This window comes from Pinus tabuliformis, chromosome 3_2 (assembly GCF_031772625.1).
Source record: "Pinus tabuliformis cultivar Carrire ecotype Pingquan chromosome 3_2, CPIR1, whole genome shotgun sequence".
Taxonomy (NCBI): Eukaryota; Viridiplantae; Streptophyta; class Pinopsida; order Pinales; family Pinaceae; genus Pinus; species Pinus tabuliformis.
Window position 1 is genome coordinate 805,743,826 of NC_142302.1, and position 26,634 is coordinate 805,770,459.

The window sequence follows — 26,634 nt, forward strand, 5'->3', positions numbered from 1 at the left end:
TTAATTATTAAATTAATTATAATAAACTTCAGATAATAAATTAATTATTAAATTTATTATGTTTTCGCCTCATATATTTATTGGATAAAAATAATATATGTTTATTGAACATAAATAATAGGATAAATCTATTAAATTTATATTGTTGTTTCTTAATTTTTCATTAAACTTTAAATTTTTATATTAAACTAAAACTATATTTCACTTCACTTGTTTTGGGAGATTTTTATAGCATATTTTTAGGTCAAATTTATTTAGAATTCCGTCTAAATTAGTTCGAATTATAAGTTGTGAACTTTTCATAATTGGAATTTCCAAATCTTTTTTAACGGGTTGAATCTTGAGTTAAAAATCTATTCCAAACAATAAAATATTATAATTTTACAAAAAATTGTTTAGTCAATTTTTAATAAAAATTAAAAAAATTATAATAGTTATATAAGGCTTAAATGAAACCAATGGATATTTAATTATTTTATTGTGCTTTAGTTTATTCAGAGTGTTTTTCTCTAAAAATTATAGAAATTTTCGCAATATTTTGATAAAATTACACAGAAATTTTGATGGTGTCGAATCTTTCCATTATAAAAAAACATAATTCAAACGTTGTTCTTGTAAGATTTAAAAAAAAAAAATACCTAAATTCCAACCACTTTTAACCCTCCAAAACAATTCCCCTCCTAAACAAGACACCCTTTATTACTATTATTGACTAAATAAATAATAAACCACATATAATAAGTTAACTATTTGTTTGCACTTGAGTGCATGGTCAGGGGTCGGCGATGCCGGTTTTCTCGCACCCGGTCCGTGTTGGAACCCCATTTGTAGCGCTGTCGGGGCAGCATATAATGTATTAATTGAGCTTGTATATGGATTTGATTGTGATGTGATGGAGACACTTGTACATAATGTATATTGTATATTGAACCTAATACAGCTTATTGAACCTAATACAGCTTCTTAAGGGGACCTCCCCTCCCCATTAAAAAAAATTATTTGTTATTATCTTTTTTAATAGGATGGAAATAATAATAAGATATTTAATAAAAATGATAAAAGTTATTAAAAAAAAGTTGAATGTATATTTCCATTCAAACACACATGGGCGTCATTCATTAGACACATGGGCGTCATTCATTAAACATACAAGTCATACAATGGGCTAGTCATCGGGATATATTCCACGATTGCGTTACTAGTGATGCATTCAATTTTATTATTCGCCGAGTGCAAGGCTCAAGGTTTTCAGTTCTGGTCATTTCACATTGATAATTTGCTCAGCGCATGGCTCAAGTTGCCAAATCTTCATTTGTGGTTATTTCAGTGGCTATGATGATTTCTCTAACTATAGCAACCGACAATCCCCAGTATGAACTGTCGGATCAGATAGGGTGCAGCGACAAACAAAGTTATACGTATGTTAATGCTACAGCGTTTCAGGAAAATCTGAATGGTGTTTTGGCATCCCTCCACTCAAACATCTCCTCAGATGGCTACGCCATTTCGTTTGAAAACAAATCTGGCAAAACAGATCCTGTCTTTGGTATTGCAGTGTGTCGGAAATATTTAAGCACAGGCGAGTGCTCAGATTGCGTTATGGAAGCGGCGAAACTAATAAAATCACTGTGTTCCCAATCTAGTGGTGGTCGGATTCATCTTGACGGTTGTTTCATCCGCTATGAGAATTCTAGTAGTTTTGAGAGGAAGCCTGTGGATAAAGGGGCTGCCCATTACTGTGCCTCCACAAATGACAGCGATCCTCAGACCTTCTCTAAAACAGCCGAAGCCTTATCCACGCAACTGATATCAGAGGCTGCTGCAAATAACAGTTATGCCGTCGGGCGTTCCAGTGATGGCTCCTTATATGGTCTCGCTCAGTGTTGGCCCTACCTTACGACTAGTAGCTGCCAAACATGCTTGGCAGAAGCTCGGAATCTTTTACTCGCATGTATTCCCCAGCAAGAAGGTCGAGGTCTCGAGGCGGGTTGTTTTATGCGTTACTCAACTTACGAATTTTTCTCGGATAACCAGACTTCTAGTACGAGATTTCTTAGCCTTGCTGCAACCTTTTTCCTTTTATTCTCATATGCAATCTTTGTCGATTCATAGAATTTGGACTTGGGTAGTTCGTTGACATATAGTTGCAAGATTTGTGGTTGAAAACTTCGTGCAAGATTTGGTTGATCACTTAAAATACAGGCTATGGCGATTGTTTTCTTGTCCTCTTAATGGCAGTATCGATGAATCCGGCACCGTCTTCGAGAAAATCGTCATCCAAACTAGTGTATATTTTGTTAGGAAGCATTGGGGGAACAGCTCTGATTGCGGTAGTGTGTTTGCTACTGTTCCGTCGATGTATCAGACATCGAAAGGGCCATGCTCGAACAGGTAATTATATTTTCCTTCCTGCACTCTGGTGAGTTCTTTAACGTGGTCTCTTTCAATTGTTATGGAAAATTTGTTGTCATGGTGCTCTGCGCAGATGAAAATGTAACAGCAAGAGGCAATTTCGATAGCGTTCTTTTCGATTACGACGTTCTGAGAAACTCTACCGGAAACTTTGACAGAAGCAACATGCTGGGCAAAGGAGGATTCGGTGAAGTCTATAAGGTATAATTTCGAACCCGGATTTGATGGGTTTGTTCAAATATATGCTTGTTTGCACACCGACTTTAATGAGTTTGGGGAGCAGGGCAGACTTCCTGATGGAAGGGATGTTGCTGTCAAGAAACTGAATGGAAGGCATGAGAATACTCAAGGCGCGGAGGAGTTCCTGACAGAAGTGAACCTCCTGACCAGCGTCCGTCACCGCAATCTTGTTCGTCTACTCGGATGTTGCACGCGTGGGAACCAACGCTTGCTGGTTTATGAATTTATGTCAAATAACGGTCTTCACAAGCATTTGTTTGGTATGTAGATCCCATTAATTTTGATTTCAGGTTTCATGTTTTTTATTTGTGTGTATACCAGTATCTAATTGAATTGAAGCATTTGCTTGCTAGGTTGCTCCCATCAGAGCTGCTAAATTCAGCATTAAGAGTTTTAATTTCTGATATCGTGTTTAGCCCCTTTTATCTTGTATCGAGGGTTTGATTATTACTGTTGGAGGTACGCAGGAGAGATGCGAAATGGTCTAAACTGGGAAAACCGTGTAGACATTATAGTGGGCACAGCTCGAGGTCTGTCATATCTGCACGAGGATTCGAACATGCGCATTATACATAGAGATATCAAATGCGCAAATATACTGTTAGATGACAGATTTCACCCTAAAATAGCAGATTTTGGAATAGCAAGATTCTTCCCAGAAGGTGAAAGCCATGTTTCTACCAGAGTTGGGGGAACAATGTAAGTTGTGCAATTCTTCTCAAAATAGATATTTTTTAGGCGTAGAATCCTGGTGTTAATTTATTGTTTGCACGAATTTGTTACAAGGCAGAGGCTACACCGCACCAGAGTATGCCGTACATGGGCAATTGACGGAAAAGGCTGACGTTTACAGTTATGGGATCGTGGTTCTCGAGATTGTGAGTGGGAGAAAGTGTGTAGATATAACACGGCCGGAACCTATGCGCATTCTTTTGGAATGGGTTCGTTTCTTCTTTAAGAATTTATGTTTCAGATAACTTTGGTTTATAGTTTTAACTAGACGCTCATTAATTGAAAGAATAAACTTCGATTAATATGCTGCAGGCTTGGAATAACTATAAACAGGGTAATGTTTTGGATATTGTTGATCCAAAATTAGAGGGGCAGTACCCAAGAGAACAGGCATTAAGGGTGATCACAATTGCACTTCTTTGCACACAAGGTTCTTCGGGACAGCGGCCGGCGATGTCACAGGTTGTCTCCATGTTAACCACCGATATAGAGATTCGTGTTCAGCCTACACAACCAAGTTTTGTATCACCTGTGAGTACCACCGACAGAACCTACTCCGGAAACTCAACTCCTGCTCCCACATCTCCTCAATCTTCTGGATCTATGACCGTGTCTTTATTTCCTCGTTAGTGGATCTATGACCGTGTCTGTGTTCCCTCGTCAGTGTCTGGATCTATTTGCGCAAGCATGATTTCGGGGCAAATTACTGTAAATAGATGAATGTTTCAGAGCAAATTGCTGTAGTACATAAATGTTTTGGCGGTGGGAACAAATTACTGTAGTGCATGACTGTTTCAGCGGTTTTGGTGTCTGTGTATCGGGTTGAGGATAAATATAATTTATATCTGGAGAATCGTTGCTATGCAGCATGTTTGGAGAAATAGTGTATAATTGCTGATCGATCACATTCGACCAGATCCAAAAACTTCAAACTTGGCAAGCTACAGGATATTAACATGATAGCTTGTTTTGTTTAAAACTGTCAAAATTCTTAGTATATGCATGCAAAAGACAAGCACTTCAAGTTCCCAGCATGTGTATGCACAGCATAAAATAATAGTAAGGTGCCGTAAGGAGCCACGGCAGGGAAATGGATTTATCCGTGAAGGATTTATTAGTAAAATTAGGGTAAACGACAACTTTTTGTGTCACAGATTCTTTCCATGAAGACAGATATCTTGTATCTTCTATAAAAAGAAATTTATCTGGAATAAAATCACAATTATGGAATAAAATCTGAAAATGCACATTCTCATATTTGGGAGTAACCACTTGTCCACTATGAAACTCTGTAGTTAAGAACAAATTCTTATATATATAAAGTGCTACCAATATGCAAACGATTTTGGATATAGTTCAGCAATATGAATAAGGATTCCTCTGCATTTAAACTTGTAAACTAGCTATTGACAATATGAGAGATAACTTAAATCATTAGACAGTGATTAAAAATTATCACATAAGGCTTAAATTATTGGATTTCAAATTTATGAGCTCGTTTTTTTCCATTATCAGTTTTGAAAATCTTATTCACCATCAAATATGTTTGGAAAAAAAAAAAAAAACTACGGAATGTAAAATTGCAAATTGGTAATATGAGTAACAAAACTTGCAGTACAAATAGGGTTTTGGTTAAGTGCACCACAACGTTTTGATTCAAATGTTAATTTTGAAATTTTACTGTAAATTTGTAATATGAATAGTACAACTTGTAGTAAAAATAAGGTTTGCTTGAACTGCGGGACAACTTTTCAATGTAAAGGTTAATTTTGAAATTGTGAATAGTAATGATATTGACGAATATAACATTTTGATTGAAGTAATTCAGTTTTTCCTTTTGCCTTGGAATAAAATATCACTCTGTCTATATTAATTCTGAGATAAATAAGTTTATTTACTAGTTATCTGTATATACACAAAAATCTAAGATAAGTTTAGGGTAAATAAAAATATTTATTTTCCATACAATAGCATATAAGGTTGGTGGCTGAAATTATAATTCGGCCAAAATATCATGTTTAGAAAAGTCCTCATTAAAAAAATATATATTTTAGCATATAATGTTGGTCGCTGAAATTATAATTCAGCCAAAATATTGTTGGAGATTAACTATGACCGCCTGGCAATTCACGGACAACGGACTGCACACCGCCTGATTTTCGAAGACCCAGCGCCGCCATAACCCTTTTGAATTGAAGGGGACGTAACCGACTTTAGTTTTGTATAAAGACAGTTGAGCTGGGATAGAAGAATGCAGAGTCGGGACGCACAGTCCGAATTGTATGCAGCTGTAGCTGGTTGGACATTTGGTTGTTCTGTGATTTTATGTTAATGGTTTCTTTGCTTGGAGATTTGGTTGTGCTGTGATTTTATTTTAATGTTTTTTTTTTGTTATTCAACAACCGTAGCTGTTTGCTCTGAACCTTCAATTGGTATCGGAGCGTTGTGTGCTCTGGCCAATCTTTCAAATATCATGTTTAGAAAAGTCCTTTTTAAAAAAATATATGAGTTTACTGCTCTAAAGCGTAATAACTCGAGGAAAGAAACGGAGGATGTTTTCGAACATGAAAGTCTAGGTTGCAATATTCTTCCTATCGAGCAAACAAATATCAAGTTCCCCTTAAAATGATTGCAAGTGGTTGTTCAGGCTGTGTACACGGGGGCACGAGGACTATTGTAGCGAGTGACATGGCACCGCAAGGCCGTAAGCTAGGTCATTTTTTTGGTTAGAAACTGTAATTATTACGGTAGGTCAGAGTTAGTTAAAATTAAAGAGTCAGTTACCTAAATATTGTTAGAATTAATAGAGAAAGCCAAATTTAGTTTACTGTTTAGGTGTTTATTTTTTTAGATAGGATTGAGATCCTACTTATTAGGGAGTGGTTCAAACTACTTGATTGTGAGAAAGCTTATATGTATTAGGTTGTTCTCTTGATTGAATATAATAGATTGTGTGAGTGTTCGTACACTCTCTAGGTATCTTCCCTGGAGAGTCGTTTACTCATTTAGTTAATAAATCAAATCCGTTTTTTATTAAGTGAAGTTCAGTGATGAATTAAGAGTTTAGTGTAGTCATATTTAGTCATTTAGTTAATAAATCCGTTTTTTATTAAGTGAAGTTCAGTGATGAATTAAAAGTTTAGTGTAGTTCATATTTAGAGTGTGACTTAACTGAGTTAAGTGTGTGCATATTAAATTATTTTAGGCTATTAGTTAGTCCAAAAAATTTTAAATACTGGTCACTTTATTCATTGTAATAAAAGTTTTTGCGTGATCAATAATCAAGTTTTTGTATGATCAATAAAAAAGTAATAATCAAATTTTTGTGTGATCAATTAAAAAAATAGCAAATGTAGTTCATATTTAAAGTGTGACTTAACTGAGTTAAGTGTCTGCATATTAAATTATTTTAGGTTATTAGTTAGTCCAAAAATATTTAAATACTGATCACTTTATTCATTGTAACAATCAAATTTTTGTATGATCAATAAAAACACAGCAATGGGTACATTTTGTTTATGAACTTTATATTTTACCTCCTCTACCTTTCTAACCACTTCTACCAACACAGTTGCTCTCTACCTTTCTAACCACTTCTACCAACACAGTTGCTCTATTCTGTTATTCTGTTATTTCAGACATTGGCTAACCGGAATTTCGAACTCCAGAAATTACATAACGCCTTTATCTCACATCCTACTCTTAGTGAGGAGTGACATAAGTCCTCTGCATAAATTTTACAGACATTTGCACAAACTAGATAGACAACACGACTGTTATTTGTTACATAAAAACAATTGTGAACACATTCAAGGCGTTTATTTTCAAGAGCGTATATGCTACTGCATCAAATACCATTATGGTGGAAAACTAGTTCATTGTTCAATTGGTTCTAGAATTTCAACCTTTTTGGTGATCTATCAGTTACCCAGTTGATATTATAGTTCAACGGCAGTGTGCTATCAGTTGTATAAGTGTGCTCTCCGTTGTATAATCATCCAAATTGTACAGGTGGTGCATGCGGTCAGAGGAAGAACTATAATGGAATGCACAATTCCAATTGAGGAATTTTCCTTATTAATAGGGGCTTATTCCCAAGGAAACATCACAAGGAAATAGGGACTTGGGTAAGTAGAAAATTGATTAAGTATTGGCCAATGCTTGTCTAGGAAGCTATGCGATAGATAGAGATAGTGCGAAGGTTGCTAGAGCTTGAGGAAAGCATTGTAATCTTCTCATATTTTCTAACTAATGTAATATATAGATAGCAGGGGATTTTAACTGTGGCTTTCCCCAGGTAATCATTGTGTAATGTGTTGATTTAATTCTTTCTCTTGTATGATTCATGGTTTCTCGATCGATTAATTATTTCCACTGATTAGTAGAATATATTCAAGTCTTTTCTTTTACCATAATACATAAGTAGTTTGAATCTACAAGGAATTTCTACACCAAAAGAGAGGGGAGAACACTGAGGACTGTGTTTCACACAAGGAGGGCAGATGTAACACCCTAGTGTTGTAAATATTTTATTTTACTATTAATTACTTGTTTTACTATGTGAAACTTTGGTAGTTATGTCTTAGAGAAAAAGTCAAATAACTCCAAATGATAAAGTTTATTTTTATTATTTTTATTAATAGGAAATAGTGACAAGTCTTGAAATTCCTAGGAAAATATCCTAAACAAATTCTAAAAAATTCCAGACATTTATGACAATTATCACTCTCTCATCTTTCCCTTGAAATAAAAGATCTCACTGGGAAAGGAAAGGGGTTCTTTTTCTTCTAAAGAAGAGGAAAACATGTGTGAGAGAGAGAGAGATAACACTTGAATAGAATGTTGTGAGGGTATGGAAGGATACTACATAAGGATTATTTCTTGAGCTGGACTTGAGCCAATGGAAAAATCTGATGTAGACAAAAGTCTATGAGTTCTAGGTTGGTTTGGACCTTGATGCCTATGAACTGACCTGAAGTGGTCCCTGTCGAATTACTATCCTGGAAGGTTAAGAGCTTGGAGGGAGAACTAAACATGATTTTTGTTCTCGTTGGATGGGTGGAGAGATCTTTTCCTAATTGAGTTTATGGACAAGTCTAGGTTAGACATATAAGTATTTATATTGTCTCCCAAGTAGATTCAAATATATTAAAGGAATGCAAAGCATTATTGCAACTATTGTAGGAGAAGTACTATAAATGTTACATAAAAATTACTCTGCGTGTGTTAGAGGAATATTAAGTTATGAGATGTTGTGAATATGAATATTGTTGTGAAACAGAAGATGCTTTTGGAATGTTGTGATTAATAACTTTCCAAATAGTTCGTACCCTTCTTATTAATTAAAAATAAAAGGTTTTTCCCCGACTTCGACTGTGGATAATTCTTTCTTAAGGGTTCAGGCTCAGTTAGATAGTAACGATCATGTGTATGTTGTGATGAATAAAAGTGTAATGTGGTCCATATTTATGAACAATTGAGGATAACCGTGAGACAGGGAACAACGTTTGGACAGACATATAATCACACTAACACACATTGATAATAATGACTGCAACATAATTTCCCAACCTGAATTGATCATAACAACAGCTAAAAAAGAACGCAGGGTTATGAATCTAGTTAGATTCCAGCTAAGAAACCAAGGGTTTCGGCATGGAACTATCCAGAGTTGGACATAATACATTCCAGTTAGGCTACCTCATGGGTAGGGAGAAGGCCCCGAGTGAAAGGCTCATGCTCTTTGTCGGGCACTGCCAATAAAAAGAAAAAGTAAAAAGAGAGAAATAACAAGAATTACTATAACTGGAGTAAACCATAAGAGTACATTACTTGTGGAACCAATTGGTTCTCAACCTGATTTCAACAGTGCAATCATAATTTTAAAGAAATCTAAGAAAATTATGAGAATGGTGCAAGAAAACACCATAGTAACCACAATACATTCCAGAGTTGTAATAAAGGCAATTAACAGAACAATAACCCTACAAATTATCCATAAGACAACCAATATTTTTTTAATTGTTCAGAACAAAGAAATTATATACACATATGGGTAACGAAAACATTTAACCCAACTATTGTAAATAGAAATGTGTATTACTCTAACATTCATGTTAAAGACAATCGTGGAATGACAAGTTTCTATACATTACATAGTAAAATCCTTAGAAGCCATCAGAAAGGAGGCTTGATGTACTTACATTTTACATAAAGGAAAATAGTACAGTGTTCCAAGACAAAATAATTTATAAAAAGGAATCTCTAATATTAAACAATTTAGAATTGTCTAAGACCTCAGCGGAAAGGAGGAAAAACCCTTATAGTATTTCATTAGAACAAACCCTTAAAACCATAAGCGGAGTAAATAATGATGAAGAAATACCTCGCATGAATCAAGTATGAGAATTATTGGAACATGGAGAGGAGAAGAATAACTAGGAATTATTCTCTAAACTTGGTCTAAGCCTCCATGAAAGATTGGTGAACCATAGAAAGAACACATGAAACCCTACCTGTAGGACAGTGGATGATGAAGTTAGCTAATGCTAAAAGACAACCCATGTCAAATGCAATGAATTTAGAGGGAATGTGGGGTTACTACTTGACGAAATCGTAGAGATTCTTGTGTGATTCTCAAACCTAAAATGGACAACCTTTGACCGTCGGCACAAAACAAGTATGTAGTTATATCAAAAGAAAAATGAGGTAACGACATCATAGTAATTACCTAGCCTGGTGTTCATAGCTGAGACTAGCCATCGGTAAAGAGCCATGACGTCGGTTACTACCTGTACAATACACACAAGAATATGAAACAACTGGTGCGAAAGTATACAAAATAATAAAAGGAAAAGAGGAGAGCTCCCACAGGAGGAGAATACCTGTTTTCAAGGAAAATTTTCAAACAATGGCGTTCTTGGAGCGATACAAACCAGAGAGCCACCAGTGAGGCAATAGAATTGCGAACGAATCCCGGAAGTTGAGGAAGTTAGTTACCCTAATTGGCCTACAATAGTCTACGTAGTTGGATCAAACAATTGTTCGAAATAATAATCCCAACCACCACCTTAAAGACACTAACAATGATCATGTTTCCCCAGTGAACCACTACATATTTGCCCAATCAACCACTACACAGTTGTGATTTTGATTGCAGGTAGAATGACAGAAGTCAGAAAAGAAGTTCAAAGCGGACCATTCCACAACACATCACAGAGGTTAAAGCATTTAATTAAGTTTATTAATTATATATGGGCAAACATTCATTCTGCCACTGTTGCCCACACTCCACAACACCTGCAAGTTCAGAAAATCATTTACTATGTAAAATCACTCGTTGCGTATTAAATATTTTCTCTGTCATGTAATTAATGTCAAAATTGTATGTTAAGATAAATATGGATGTAAAATTCATTTGTAATGTTGGGTATATTGGGAAAGTTAGAGAGGGAGAGTCTGAGAGGGGAGAAGATCATGGAGGAAATATTAGTGTCATGTAATTAATGTCGAAATTGTATGTTAAGATAAATATGGATGTAAAATTCATTTGTAATGTTGGGCATATTGGGAAAGCTAGAGAGCGAGACTCTGAGAGGTAGTGAGAAGAAGATCGTTGAGGAAATATTGGTGGGCGCGTGAAAACCAATTTTACTAAGTTTTACAGATGTTTACTCCGCAACCTAGTAATGCGTAAATCGCAGTAAGTCTTTTTGTATTTTCACTTTTATCACGGGAATGTAATTTCTTTATGTTTCGACATATAATATAAAGTGTCGTCAGTTTCGTTATGGTTTTAATCCTTCAGAAGTTAATTTCCACAACCCTCCTTTGTTTTGTCATGAGTTATTTCCTACCTTTAATTAAGTCCTTGTGTGGTTGCCATATCCTCACCACAACCTAAATATTTACCTTTCCACAACTGAAGTTGACCTTGCCAAGTTCTTGTGTGGTTGCGATATCCTTGTCGCAACCTAAAGATTTACCTTTCCACAAATAAAGTTGATCTTACCTACTTTTTAGCAACTGATTTCTTATTTCCTCTACCCCCTAAAATTATTTTTATTTCCTCTGCCCCCTAAAATTATTTTTCTAAGATGGTATCAGAGTGGGTTAAAATTTGTTAGTATAGAAAAAGTGATTTTACTAGCAATTAAAAATTGTTTTGAGGGAAGATTGTTTTTGAGCAAATTTACAGCAGTCAGTAATTTTCTTTTACACTCAGAAATGGAAACATCAAGCACAAGCTTGACTAATCCTCAAATACCTCAATTTAATGGAAAAAATTATGATTATTAGGTTATTACAATGAACACCCTGTTATCATCTCAAGAAATTTTGGATTTGGTGGAGAATGGTTTTCCAGAACCAGCAGATGCAGCCGCATACAATGCCTTGTCTCAAGTAGAAAGAGATTTGTTAAGGGACAACAAGAAGAAGGATTCAAAAGGCATGTTTTATATTTTCCAAGTAGTTCATGAAAGTATTTTCCCAGGGGTTGCAGCAAGAACGAAGTCCAAGCAAGCATGGAACACCTTCCAGACAGCCTACCAAGGCATGGAAAAAGTCAAGACAACAAAACTACAAATGTTGAGAAGAGATTTTGAAACACTTTGTATGAAAGTTTTTGAGAATGTAGACTCATTTTTTTCACATGTAATTGGGTTGGTTACTCAAATCAGGTCTTATGGTGGGACACTTGAAGAAAGAAGAATAGTTGAGAAAGTCTTGAGAAGTTTTCCAACAAGGTTTGATGCCATTATTGTGGCCATAGAAGAGACAAAGGGTCTCTCAAAGTTCTCAGTGGATGAGCTTCATGCATCACTGGTTTCTCATGAACATAGACTAAATAGATCAACAAGCTCCTCATTGGAGCATTCCTTCAAGACACAAGTTTCCTTTGGTCAAGGTCGAGGCAGAGGAAGATCATATGGTAGAGGAAGAATCCAAGTCAAGGCCCAAGCCAAAATCAAGCACAAGGTCAGAGGTATGATAAATCTAAAGTTCAATGTCATTACTGTAAGAAGTATGGTCATTATGCAAATGAATGTAGAAAGAAGCAATATGACATTACTAACAAGCCAAGTGTAAATTTCACAAAAGAAAATCAGAACCATGATAGCATGTTTTTAGCTTGTAATGTAGCACAAGAAAAACAAAGTGATATATGGTATATAGATTCAGGGTGTAGCAATCACATCTGAGGGAACATAAAAATGTTTTCCAATCTAGATGAAAGTGTGAAATCTGAAGTGACATTAGGGATTGATAGCAAGTCTTTTTCATGGGAAAGGGAGAGTTAATATCCTAACAAAGAAGGGAGAGAAGGAGTACATCTCGAATGTTTACTTTGTCCACGGTCTGAAGCATAACCTCATAAGCATTGGATAGCCCATGCAAAAGGGCTACAATGTCTTTTTCAGGAATGATGTATGCACAATTTTGGATAGACCTCCAAGTAGACAACTGATTGCAAAGGTGTAGATGACAAACAATAGAATGTTTCCCCTAAAGATAAGATCAAATTTGAAAGAAGAAGGTGCACAAGCACAATTATCAATGAACTCACAAGATAATGGAAGAAAAGATGTAGCTGTCATACAAGTAAACTATCAACCAGAGGGCAAAGATGAAAATTGGTTGTGGCATTTGAGATTTGGTCATCTCAACTTTAGAGGTTTGAATTTGATGCATAGGAAAGGTATGGTGAAGGGTTTGCCACTCATAGAAAAATCGAACAGCCTATGTGAAGGATTCATCTTGGGCAAGCAACATAGAGAGACATTTCTGGAAATTCAATGAGGGCAAAGGAACCTTTACAGATTGTCCACTCATATTTATGTGGACCAATGCAGACACCATCAATTGGTGGCAGCCACTATGTATTGACATTCATAGATGACTACACAAGGAAGACACGAGTTTATCTCCTAAAATAGAAAAGTGAAGTGTTTGAGCACTTTCTCCAGTACAAGGCTCTTGCTGAGAAGCAAAGTGGACACTACATCAAAATCCTTAGGACTAACAAAGGTGGAGAATACATCTCAAATGACTTCCTTTGATTTTGCAAGGAACATGGAATTCACAAGCTATTTACACAAGATATACAGCTCAGAAAAATGGTGTGGTGGAAAGGAAGAATATGACCATTATGGAAATGGCAAGGATAATGTTGAAGGAAAAGCATTTGCCAAATGATTATTGGGCTGAAGCTGTCGCTTGTGCAGCATATATCTTGAATAGATGTCCAACCAAAAGCATCCAGAACATAGTTCTCAAAGAGGCATGGAGTGGAAGAAATCATCGCATCACTCACATGAGAGTTTTTGGATGTGTGGCATATGCACATGTCCTGGATGAGTTGAAAAATAAGTTGGACAGCAAGGGGGAGAACTGCATATTTTTTGGATACAGTGATGAATCCAAGGCATACAAGCTCTACAATCCATCAACCAAGAAAGTCATAATCAACAGAGATGTGCAGTTCATAGAAGAGGAAGCATGGGATGGAAGTTTAGAGAAGACAGTCAATGTGAAAGCATGTATACCGCATGAGGACAAAGAGGAATTAACAGCAGCAAGTAATTCTCCAATAGTTACTCCCTACACGTATTCAAGCCCAACAAAGCAGGCAACAAGGAACACCATCAACAAATATTACGACAACATTGCGTAGTCAAGGAAGTGCTTCTCCAAGCATGCTGCAAAGCGCAACACCAAGTGGCATATCAAGCCCATCTTCAGCAAGCATAAGAAGACTAAAATTCAGAAATTTGAATGAAATATATGAGCAAGATGAAGTTGATAGCAGCACTAGTTTGAATTCATTATTTGCTATGTTTTGTCATGTTGATGACCCAATCCATTTTGAAGATGCAGTCAAAGATGAAAAATGGGTTGCGGCAATGGAGGAAGAAATAAAAGAAATAGAAAGGAACGACACATGGGAGTTAGTGAACCTTCCACAAGGAAAAGAAGTCATTGGAGTGAAGTGGGTCTATAAGACCAAGAGAAATGTCGATGGGAAGATTGAAAGGCACAAAGCAAGGCTAGTTTTCAAAGGATACAAGCAGCAACATGGAAGAGATTATGAGGAGACATTCGCACCAGTCGTGAGGATGGAGACAGTGCATACAGTTGTGGTGATTATCGCGCAACATAAATGGAAAGTGTATCAAATGGATGTAAAGTCAGTGTTATTGAATGGAGTGATGAAAGAGGAAGTGTATGTTGCGCAACTACCTGGCTATGAGGTAAAAGGCAAAGAAGACAAAGTGTATCGGTTGAGGAAAACTCTTTATGGGCTGAAGCAAGCACGACGTGCATGGTACAACAGGATAGATGCCTACTTGTTTGATAATGGCTTCGACAAGTGTGACAGTGAGCCTACTCTCTACATCAAAGAGAATGATGGTAAGATTCTCATTGTTGTCTTATATGTAGATGATTTAATTTTTACAGGCAATGATGATTTTCTCATCACTGATTTCAAACAAGTCATGAAGAATGAATTTGAAATGACTAACTTGGGGTTGCTAAGATATTTTTTGGGCATAGAAGTAAAGCAAACAGAAAATGACATTTTTATCTCTCAAGCAAAGTATGTGGCAGACATTTTGGAGAGGTTTAAAATGCAGAACAACAAGCCCGCACCAACTCCAACTGTCATGGGGTTGAAGTTGAGCAAAGAAGATTGTAGCAGCAATGTCAATTCGATGTTATACAAAATTATGATAGGCAGCTTGATGTATTTGACCGCCACTAGGCCGGATATAATGTATGCAGTGAGTTTGGTGTCAAGGTTCATGGAGACACCCAAGGAGACACATTGGCAAGTAGTGAAAAGAATGCTAAGGTATGTTAATGGGACAAATACGACATTTTGTACACCGCAACACATGATTTTAGGCTGGTTGGTTACACTGACAGTGATTGGGAAGGAAGTGTCGATGATAGAAAGAGCACGTCAGCTTATGTTTTTCATTTGGGTTCTCAAGCCATTTCATGGGCTTCCAAGAAGTAGCCGATAGTTTCATTGTCAACAGCAAAAGCTGAAAATGTCTTCGCAACAACAGTAGCGTGTCAGGTAGTTTGAATGAGAAGGATATTGGGGGATCTTCGTCGCGACCAAGAGTGAGCGACAACTATTTTCTGCGATAACACATCCACAATTGCATTGTCAAAGAATTCGTTTTTTCACAAGAGGACCAAGCATATTTATGCTAAATATCATTTTATTAGAGAGTTGATTAACAATGATGAAATTGTGTTGCAGCATTGCAGGTCACAGGAACAACTTGCTAATATTTTCACAAAGTCATTGGCACATGAAAGTTTTGTTTACCTCAGAGACAGTTTGGGAATTGTCAATCGTGGCAGTTGCGATTAAGGGGGGGTGTTTAAAATAATAATCCCAACCACCGCCTTAACACACTAATAGCCATCATGTTTTCCCAATCAACCACTACTTTATTTGCAGGGAGAATGATAGAAGTCGGAAGTCGGAACAAAAGTGGGCGAACCATTCCGAAACACATCACAAAGGTTAAAGCATTTAATGAAGTTTATTAATTAGATATGAGCTAACATTCATTCCTCAATGGTTGCCCACACTCCACAACACCTGCAAGTTCAGAGAATCATTTACCATGTAAAATGGCCCATGTTGCGTATTAAATATTTTCTCTATCATGTAATTAATATCAAATTTGTATTTTAAGATAAATATGGATGTAAAAGTCATTTGTAATGTTGAGGATATTGGGCAAGTTAGAGAGCGAGAGAGTTTGAGAGGTAGTGAGGAGAAAATTGTGGAGGAAATATTGGTGGGCACATGAAAACTAGTTTTACGGAGTTTTACAAAAGTTTTTACAAAAGTTTACTCAGTAATGCATAAATTGCAGTAAGTCTTTTTGTATTTTCACTTGGAGTTGGAGCTTCCATTTATCACACTAATGTAATTTCTTTATATTTTGACATATAATATAAAGTGTGGTAGTTGGGTTATGGTTTTAATCCTTCACAAGTAAATCCTCCTTTGTTTTACTCTATTTTTCCATTTATGTTTTGACATATAATATAAAGTGTGGTCAGTTGCTTTATGATTTTAATCCTTCACAAGTAAATCCTCCTTTGTTTTACTCTATCTTGTCATGAGTTATTTTGTGTGGTTGCAATATCCTTGCTGCAACCTAAAGATTTACCTTTCCGCAACTGAAGTGACCTTGCCTACTTTGCTGCAACTGCTTTCTGAGTTCCTTGCGATATCCTTGCCGCAACCTAAAGATTTACTTTTCCGCAACTGAAGTTGACCTGGACCTTGCCTACTTTGCCGTTTTGAGTTCTTTGCCCTGTAAAATTATTTTTCTAACAACAGTGGCAGATCAATGGCTGAGGGTGAGCCAATTGTTTTAAGAACAGTATGTCAATATGTACTTGTTGGAAAGGAGGAGACAAAGCATGAATTCATACACAAAACAAATACTTGTTGGAAAGGAGGAGGAGACAAAGCATGAATTCATACACAAAACATGAGCTGAGGCTCTTGTACTGATCACACTAAACATGATTTTTACAATGAACCCTGTGAAGGGTATTTAATCTTTTCCAACTAGAGACTTGCCTAAAATATCTTGACATGCATCCACATGCAACCACACACTAAAAGTCATAAATAACTTATCTCAACTTAACTCAACACTCAAATACTCAGTTAACTACTCTCTAAATTTTACCTAACTCCACAAGCTGAAATAATTACTATTTCTAACCACACTAATACTCAAGGTTTTCAAAAGCGTGGAGGGATATCCATAAAAAGTATAAAGTAAAAAAAATACAAATATGGTTGATAATATCGATGGGCCACACCGAACATAAACTATAACAAGAAGTCGCTTGGTGTTTAACTGCAGAAAATATCAACTAAGGGTATTCCATAATCTCAAATATTAAACGATTATATCACCAACTGGTAAGCAGTAGACTCTCATCCAACTAGTAAGCAGTAGACTCTCATCCGGATGAATATGTGTTCTCATAAAATTTAAAAAAAATATATGCTCCTTTTTACTATGTTGATAATACTCACCATTAATAATGAATAAGTAAGTAGACATGGTAAAATATTCATGTGAAAACAAGTAAAAAAAAAAAAAGTGGGATGGCTGAGCATGTTACAGCTTGATGGGTTGTGTTTGTATTATTACTTTTCCAGAGGTATTGCTTGTTATGCATAAGTTAAGCATGTCCGTAATGAATTAATTGCGATTAAAGTTAGTTGGTGACGTGACGTGGTTTATGTTAAACCTTGTTTTATGTTATGGACCAGATTGAGTTGAAAGTCTCAATGAAATAGTGGAAATGAAAATTACAGGAGCATCACGTTGATGGAAGGGGGCAATATAGTCTGATCCCTCTAGAGAAGAATAAAGGGTAAGCTGAGGGTGAAGGGTGTAAGAAACAACCTTGGTACTCCACGTCTACTACAGCTTTTGTGTCAATCAACATCCCAGAAAAGAAATGCTGTAGACAGCTTTTAGGTCATTCCAAAGCCATAATTTAACGACTCAAATTCAGCTTTTGGGTCATTCCAAAGCCATAATTTAACGACTCAAATTCGCCTTGGTACTCCACGTCTACTACAGCTTTTGTGTCAATCAACATCCTAGAAAAGAAAAGCTGTAGGCAGCTTTTGGGTCATTCCAAAGCCATAATTTGACGAGGCAAATTCGCCGGCTTTACACCATACCAACAATAATCATAGTAAGACATAATTAATAAAGTAATTGATTGTTGGTAATCCTGAGGGCTGCGGTCATATATGGATTTTTTCTCTTCAAAAAAAAAAGTAATTGATTGTTGACTTACTATTTTAAACATAACTTGACCCAGAAAATAATAGAAATTAAGGTATGATTTTGACAAAGTTTTTTTTATTTTTAATTTTTTAATTTTAGTACATTGAAACTTTAGTGCTTTAAAGAATTTTGATAATGTTGATTTTATCTCTACTATAAAAAAAATTATTTAAATATTTTCAATGAAATTTTTTGAATTTTTTTTACAATATGAGAAATTAACCATTAATAAATCAAGATTTTTGTAAATATTTTTTACTAATAATTATACCTAAAAATAACTAAAATTAATCACATCTTATATATTAACCAATTCAAAAAATAAAAAATAAAAAATTATTTTTTATTTTTCAAAATATTTAATTTTATAATTTTTATTACTATAATTAAAAAATTAGTCACACCTTATATATGATCCGATTAAACTTTAAAAAATTTAAATTAATATAAAGAAAAAATGAAACACTAATTTAAAAACTAATTATAATATACTCTACCATAAATAAGAATAATAATAAGCATCCGATAATAAATTAATTATTATATTATTATATTTTCGCCTCATATATTTATTGGATAAAAATAACATAAATAATATGACAAATCTAATAAATTTATATTTTATATTGTTAATTTTTCATTAAATTTTAAATTTTTATATTAAACTTAAACTATATTTCACTTCACTTGTTTTGGGAGATTTTTATAGCATATTTTTAGGTCAAATTTATTTAGAAATCAGACTAAATTGGTTCGAATTATAAGTGACTTCACTTGTTTTGGGAGATTTTTATAGCGTATTTTTAGGTCAAAATTATTTCGAATTCAGTCTCAATTGACTCGAATTATAAGTTGTGAATTTTTCAAAATTGGAATGTCCCAATATTTTTTTAACGTGTTGAATGATATATTGTGTTAAAAAACTATTCTATCATAATTTGACAAAAATTTGTTTAGTTAATTTTTTAATAAAAAGTTAAAAATGTATAATAGTTAGACAAGACTTAAATGAAATCAATGAGTATTTAATCTTTTTATTGTGTTTTAGTTTATTTAGAGTGTTTTTTCTCTAAAAATCATGGAAATTTCCGCAATATTTTGATAACATTAGGCAGAAATTTTGATGATGCCGAATCCATTTCCACCATCAAAAAACATGATTTAAACATTGTTCTTAAAAAATTTCTAAACAAAAAAACCAAATTCCAACTATTTTTAACTGTCCAAAATAATTCCCATATTAAACGGGACACAGACGCCCTTTATTATTATTATTATTAATGACTAAATAATAAACCACATATAGTAAGTTAACTATTTGTTTATTATCTTTTTAATAAGATGGAAATAATAATAAGATATTTAATAAAAATGATAAAAAGTTATTAAAAAAAAGTTGAATGTATATTTCCATTCAAACACACATGGGCGTCATTCATTAGACATACAAGTCATACAATGGGCTAGTCATCGGGATATATTCCACAATTGCGTCACTAGTGATGCATTGAATTTTATTATTCGCTCAGTGCAAGGCTCAAGGTTTTCACTTCTGGTTATTTCACATTGATAATTTGCTCAACGCATGGCTCAAGTTGCCAAATTTTCATTTCTGGTTATTTCAGTGGCTATGATGATTTCTCTAACTATAGCAACCGACAATCCCCAGTATGAACTGTCGGATCAGATAGGGTGCAGCGACAAACAAAGTTATACGTATGTTAATGCTACAGCGTTTCAGGAAAATCTGAATGGTGTTTTGGCATCCCTCCACTCAAACATCTCCTCAGATGGCTACGCCATTTCGTTTGAAAACAAATCTGGCAAAACAGATCCTGTCTTTGGTATTGCAGTGTGTCGGAAATATTTAAGCACAGGCGAGTGCTCAGATTGCGTTATGGAAGCGGCGAAACTAATAAAATCACGGTGTTCGCAATCTAGTGGTGGTCGGATTCATCTTGACGGTTGTTTCATCCGCTATGAGAATTCTAGTAGTTTTGAGAGGAAGCCTGTGGATAAAGGGGCTGCCCATTACTGTGCCTCCACAAATGACAGCGATCCTCAGACCACCTCTAAAACAGCCGAAGCCTTATCCACGCAACTGATATCAGACGCTGCTGCAAATAACAGTTATGCCGTCGGGCGTTCCAGTGATGGCTCCTTATATGGTCTCGCTCAGTGTTGGCCCTACCTTACGACTAGTAGCTGCCAAACATGCTTGGCAGAAGCTCGGAATCTTTTACTCGCATGTATTCCCCAGCAAGAAGGTCGAGGTCTCGAGGCGGGTTGTTTTATGCGCTACTCAACTTACGAATTTTTCTCGGATAACCAGACTTCTAGTACGAGATTTCTTAGCTTTGCTGCAACCTTTTTCCTTTTATTCTCATATGCAATCTTTGTCGATTCATAGAATTTGGACTTGGGTAGTTCGTTGACATATAGTTGCAAGATTTGTGGTTGAAAACTTCGTGCAAGATTTGGTTGATCACTTAAAATACAGGCTATGGCGATTGTTTTCTTGTCCTCTTAATGGCAGTATCGATGAATCCGGCACCGTCTTCGAGAAAATCGTCATCCAAACTAGTGTATATTTTGTTAGGAAGCATTGGGGGAACAGCTCTGATTGCGGTAGTGTGTTTGCTACTGTTCCGTCGATGTATCAGACATCGAAAGGGCCATGCTCGAACAGGTAATTATATTTTCCTTCCTGCACTCTGGTGAGTTCTTTAACGTGGTCTCTTTCAATTGTTATGGAAAATTTGTTGTCATGGTGCTCTGCGCAGATGAAAATGTAACAGCAAGAGGCAATTTCGATAGCGTTCTTTTCGATTACGACGTTCTGAGAAACTCTACCGGAAACTTTGACAGAAGCAACATGCTGGGCAAAGGAGGATTCGGTGAAGTCTATAAGGTATAATTTCGAACCCGGATTTGATGGGTTTGTTCAAATATATGCTTGTTTGCACACCGACTTTAATGAGTTTGGGGAGCAGGGCAGACTTCCTGATGGAAGGGATGTTGCTGTCAAGAAACTGAATGGAAGGCATGAGAATACTCAAGGCGCGGAGGAGTTCCTGACAGAAGTGAACCTCCTGACCAGCGTCCGTCACCGCAATCTTGTTCGTCTACTCGGATGTTGCACGCGTGGGAACCAACGCTTGCTGGTTTATGAATTTATGTCAAATAACGGTCTTCACAAGCATTTGTTTGGTATGTAGATCCCATTAATTTTGATTTCAGGTTTCATGTGTATACCAGTATCTAATTGAATTGAAGCATTTGCTTGCTAGGTTGCTCCCATCAGAGCTGCTAAATTCAGCATTAAGAGTTTTAATTTCTGATATCGTGTTTAGCCCCTTTTATCTTGTATCGAGGGTTTGATTATTACTGTTGGAGGTACGCAGGAGAGATGCGAAATGGTCTAAACTGGGAAAACCGTGTAGACATTATAGTGGGCACAGCTCGAGGTCTGTCATATCTGCACGAGGATTCGAACATGCGCATTATACATAGAGATATCAAATGCGCAAATATACTGTTAGATGACAGATTTCACCCTAAAATAGCAGATTTTGGAATGGCAAGATTCTTCCCAGAAGGTGAAAGCCATGTTTCTACCAGAGTTGGGGGAACAATGTAAGTTGTGCAATTCTTCTCAAAATAGATATTTTTTAGGCGTAGAATCCTGGTGTTAATTTATTGTTTGCACGAATTTGTTACAAGGCAGAGGCTACACCGCACCAGAGTATGCCGTACATGGGCAATTGACGGAAAAGGCTGACGTTTACAGTTATGGGATCGTGGTTCTCGAGATTGTGAGTGGGAGAAAGTGTGTAGATATAACACGGCCGGAACCTATGCGCATTCTTTTGGAATGGGTTCGTTTCTTCTTTAAGAATTTATGTTTCAGATAACTTTGGTTTATAGTTTTAACTAGACGCTCATTAATTGAAAGAATAAACTTCGATTAATATGCTGCAGGCTTGGAATAACTATAAACAGGGTAATGTTTTGGATATTGTTGATCCAAAATTAGAGGGGCAGTACCCAAGAGAACAGGCATTAAGGGTGATCACAATTGCACTTCTTTGCACACAAGGTTCTTGGGGACAGCGGCCGGCGATGTCACAGGTTGTCTCCATGTTAACCACCGATATAGAGATTCGTGTTCAGCCTACACAACCAAGTTTTGTACCACCTGTGAGTACCACCGACAGAACCTACTCCGGAAACTCAACTCCTGCTCCCACACCTCCTCAATCTTCTGGATCTATGACCGTGTCTTTATTTCCTCGTTAGTGGATCTATGACCGTGTCTGTGTTCCCTCGTCAGTGTCTGGATCTACTTGCGCAAGCATGATTTCGGGGCAAATTACTGTAAATAGATGAATGTTTCAGAGCAAATTGCTGTAGTACATAAATGTTTTGGCGGTGGGAACAAATTACTCTAGTGCATGACTGTTTCAGCGGTTTTGGTGTCTGTGTATCGGGTTGAGGATAAATATAATTTATATCTGGAGAATCGTTGCTATGCAGCATGTTTGGAGAAATAGTGTATAATTGCTGATCGATCACATTCGACCAGATCCAAAAACTTCAAACTTGGCAAGCTACAGGATATTAACATGATAACTTGTTTTGTTTAAAACTGTCAAAATTCGTAGTATATGCATGCAAAAGACAAGCACTTCAAGTTCCCAGCATGTGTATGCACAGCATAAAATAATAGTAAGGAGCCACGGCAGGGAAATGGATTTATCCGTGAACGATTTATTACTAAAATTAGGGTAAACAACAACTTCTTGTGTCACAGATTCTTTCCATGAAGACAGATAGCTTGTATCTTCTATAAAAAGAAATTTATCTGGAATAAAATCTGAAAATGCACATTCTCATATTTGGGAGTAACCACTTGTCCACTATGAAACTCTGTATTTAAGAACAAATTCTTATATATATAAAGTGCTACCAATATGCAAACGATTTTGGATATAGTTCAGCCATATGAATAAGGATTCCTCTGCATTTAAACTTGTAAACTAGCTATTGACAATATGAGAGATAACTTAAATCATTAGATAGTTATTAAAAATTATCACATAAGGCTTAAATTATTGGATTTCAAATTTATGAGCTCGTTTTTTTCCATTATCAGTTTTGAAAATCTTATTCACCATCAAATATGTTTGGAAAAAAAAAGAACTACGGAATGTAAAATTGCAAATTGGTAATATGAGTAACAAAACTTGCAGTACAAATAAGGTTTTGGTTAAGTGCAGCACAACGTTTTGATTCAAATGTTAATTTTGAAATTTTACTGTAAATTTGTAATATGAATAGTACAACTTGTAGTAAAATAAGGTTTGCTTGAACTGCGGGACAACTTTTCAATTTAAAGGCTAATTTTGAAATTGTGAATAGTGATGATATTGACGAATATAACATTTTGATTGAAGTAATTCAGTTTTTCCTTTTGCCTTTTGAATAAAATATCATTCTGTCTATATTAATTCTGAGATAAATAAGTTTATTTACTGGTTATCTGTATATACACAAAAATCTAAGATAAGTTTAGGGTAAATAAAAATATTTATTTTCCATACAATAGCATATAAGGTTGGTGGCTGAAATTATAATTCGGCTAAAATACCATGTTTAGAAAAGTCCTCATTAAAAAATATATATATTTTAGCATATAATGTTGGTCGCTGAAATTATAATTTAGCCAAAATATTGTTGGAGATTAATTATGACCGCTTGGCAATTCACCGACAACGGACCGCCATCGCCGCGCTGCACACCGCCTGATTTTCGAAGACCCATGTTGAAGTCGTAATTTCAACGCAGCCGTGCGCATATCTCCAAAACCGCCAGATTGAAACCACAAAACCGCCCAGAGCATATCGCACCGCCTTCCAGCGAAAAGCTGTTTCCGTATATTTGCCTCCGATACGATATGGTGCAGACGCGTGGCTCTCACCATACGTCATCAACTCTGACATATCGGAAGCTAAAGTTCTGTGACAAACGACCTTCCGATATTTTCCTCCACCGTCAGATCTGCTCCCGTGCTCTCCACCGTTGATCTCCGAAGCTGCATACGGCCTGCGGCAAATCAATGGTTTGCGTGGCGTGTGAGGATTCCCGTTGACCGCCGTAGAAGAGAATTTAATGGAGTTGGTGGTTGTTCGTAGTTTTTGGTGGAGACGTTTAATATGGTTATGGGCACATTATTATATATGTTTTTTTTTGTGTATTGTGATATACGTTGTAGTGTAAAGACTAAGTGATATAGTTTTATGGGCATGGTGGCTGCGCACGATGGGTGTTATATTTTTTTATTACGAGCCATGAAATATATGCTCGTGGGTTTTTGCTCATGGATCTGCGATGAAACACACAGCGGTGTGTAGAAAAAGAACAGGGGGCCGTGTGTAATTTTTTTATGGAGTTGACCATTGTAAATGGAATGAAGGAGCAGTGAAAAATGTGCTCTGTAATTTTTGTTGCAACAAAGAAACAAAAGGTGTGTGGCTGAAGCGAAAAGGATGTGTGTTGACTTTTCTGAAGATATATAGTTTTGCACAGCAGTGCATGAAGACAGAGGGTGGAGCGCATGTATTTTCATGAGGTGAACTTTGTTTCTTTTTGCAAAAAGGAAATGCACAGCAGTGCGGGTAGTGAAGCAGACTCTTAATGTTTTTGAGATTCATATGTAAATTTGTTTTTACAGCAGTAATGTAAAAAAAAGGGTTTTACAGCAATAAACCCAGCTCAGTAAATTCTCAGGGTGAAAACAGAGTAGTGTTTTGTTGAGTGTATTTTTGTGGTGAATCCCTCTCAGCAAAGAGGATGAATGTTGTTTCAGGCTTTATATTTTAATGAATAGAAATGTTTCTGTGGCTGTGTAATACTCTGTTCTGAGATTTTTTTTTAATAGCTTCCCTGTGCAAAGGTCCTGGAAGGAATGAAACAGAGCATTGGCTCTGTGGTGTTTGTTTGTTTGGTTTTTTGTATTTTTCCCATGAAAAATACCCAACAGTGGTATCGGAGCTAGTCCAGGCTCTTTGATGGTGACAGAGCAGGTTCAGGCTCTTTGAAATGACAAAGAAGCTGAAGGAAAGATTCTTGTTGCAGCACTAAAAGCTTCTCCAGCAGTGTGAAGTTTCAGCCAAAGGGATTCAGGTATTTCTCAAGTTTTTGAGTTATTATTGAAAACAGTCAGTTGTTTTAGAAAAAAACACAGTCAAGTATTTAAAGCCTAGTTAAGAATGGCAAGGTCAAAGAAGAAAGCCTCCAAGCCTGCTAAAAATGTGTCTCCCTCTTCTACTAAAATAGAAGACAGTCTATTTGAAAGCATTCTATTTGAGGCTTCAAAGTTTAATGGAGATTTTGATATGTGGAAAATAAAAATGAGGGTTGTCTTATAGTGTCAAGGGATTGAAGTCTGGGAATCAGTGATTGATGATAGCAAGAAGGATAAAGAATCCATGGAGTATGATGCACAAGCAGCAAAGACTATCTTGGATGGACTCCCTGATTCTGTGAAGAGGAATCTAGGAAAATACACATCAGCAAAGGATATATGGGACAGACTGCATGACCTTCATACAAAGGGAGCACTGACCATGATCATCAGTGAAGAAGAAAATTCTGAACCCATCATAGAAGCTGAATGTGAGAAGGTTGACCTCATCAAGCTTCAAGTAAAAGAAAGGGATGAAGAGTTCATCAGGCTTAAGAAGGAATTTGATGAAAGCAAGAGGAAACATCATGAAGAAGTCATATCCATGACAAATCAACTGAATGAAGCAAAGAAGTAGGAAGACGCCTTGTCAAGTCAACTTGAACAAAGGCACAAGAGAGTGAACAAGCTTGTAGAAGAGATTGGACAGTACAAGGTAGAGGTCTCCTCCCTTAAGTCCGAACTACAAGAGGCCAGGAAGCAGGCACAAGAAGCTGAGAAGAAAATGGAGAGCAGTCAAGCAGAAATCTCCAAAATGAAGACAGACTTTAACTCCTTCAAAATAGTAGTAGCTGAAGCTACTCGTAGCAAAGAAGAAACAGAGGAACAGCTTACAAAGAAGAATAATGAGTGTGAAAAGTTGGAAGAAGAGATTGTCCTCCTCAGGAAGAAGGTTGAAGGGATGAACAAGATCATGAAGAGCTCTCAAGCTTTGGATGACATGCTCAGCTATCACAGATCTCCATTTGATAAATCAGGACTTGGGTATGTAGCTGAACCCTCAAACAAGGATGAGGATGCTTTAAGCAAAGGAGATGTGAAGAAGCCAGAAAGAGATGGTGATGCTCCTAGTTCCAGCAAAGGCAAGGAGAAAAATGAAGGCAGCAATAGAAGAAATCCTGCTCCAAGCAGAAAACCAGCTCCAAG

General features: G+C 36.1%; 2 protein-coding genes across 11 annotated transcripts; both read left to right on the top strand.

Moving 5' to 3' along the window:
- The first annotated feature begins 1,206 nt into the window (after nucleotides 1-1,206).
- On the top strand, nucleotides 1,207-4,586 carry LOC149183043 (cysteine-rich receptor-like protein kinase 2). 6 transcript variants are annotated; one of them, XR_016257167.1, is made up of 7 exons: nucleotides 1,207-2,041; nucleotides 2,203-2,391; nucleotides 2,486-2,613; nucleotides 2,696-2,912; nucleotides 3,120-3,351; nucleotides 3,439-3,593; nucleotides 3,697-3,833. XR_016257167.1 is itself a non-coding variant. In XM_089417032.1 (7 exons), exons 1-7 carry the CDS (start codon nucleotides 1,288-1,290, stop codon nucleotides 4,012-4,014), a joined length of 1,926 nt encoding a protein of 641 aa, XP_089273158.1. In that variant the 5' UTR covers nucleotides 1,207-1,287; the 3' UTR covers nucleotides 4,015-4,586. The 6 variants fall into 6 exon arrangements, 5 of the variants coding, with proteins under 5 accessions (XP_089273158.1, XP_089273156.1, XP_089273157.1 ...); XM_089417032.1 differs by having other exon boundaries at nucleotides 3,443-3,530; nucleotides 3,697-4,586; XM_089417030.1 differs by having other exon boundaries at nucleotides 3,443-3,593; nucleotides 3,697-4,584.
- Nucleotides 4,587-19,742: 15,156 nt separating this feature from the next.
- Nucleotides 19,743-23,067, top strand: LOC149183044 (cysteine-rich receptor-like protein kinase 2). Of its 5 annotated transcripts, none has more exons than XR_016257168.1 (7): nucleotides 19,743-20,581; nucleotides 20,743-20,931; nucleotides 21,026-21,153; nucleotides 21,236-21,452; nucleotides 21,647-21,878; nucleotides 21,966-22,120; nucleotides 22,224-22,361. XR_016257168.1 is itself a non-coding variant. In XM_089417041.1 (7 exons), the coding sequence occupies exons 1-6, from the start codon at nucleotides 19,828-19,830 to the stop codon at nucleotides 22,021-22,023; spliced, it is 1,578 nt and encodes a 525-aa protein (XP_089273167.1). In that variant the 5' UTR covers nucleotides 19,743-19,827; the 3' UTR covers nucleotides 22,024-22,057; nucleotides 22,224-22,360. The 5 variants fall into 5 exon arrangements, 4 of the variants coding, with proteins under 4 accessions (XP_089273167.1, XP_089273166.1, XP_089273164.1 ...); XM_089417041.1 differs by having other exon boundaries at nucleotides 21,966-22,057; nucleotides 22,224-22,360; XM_089417040.1 differs by having other exon boundaries at nucleotides 19,744-20,581; nucleotides 21,970-22,057; nucleotides 22,224-23,067.
- Nucleotides 23,068-26,634: the final 3,567 nt, after the last annotated feature.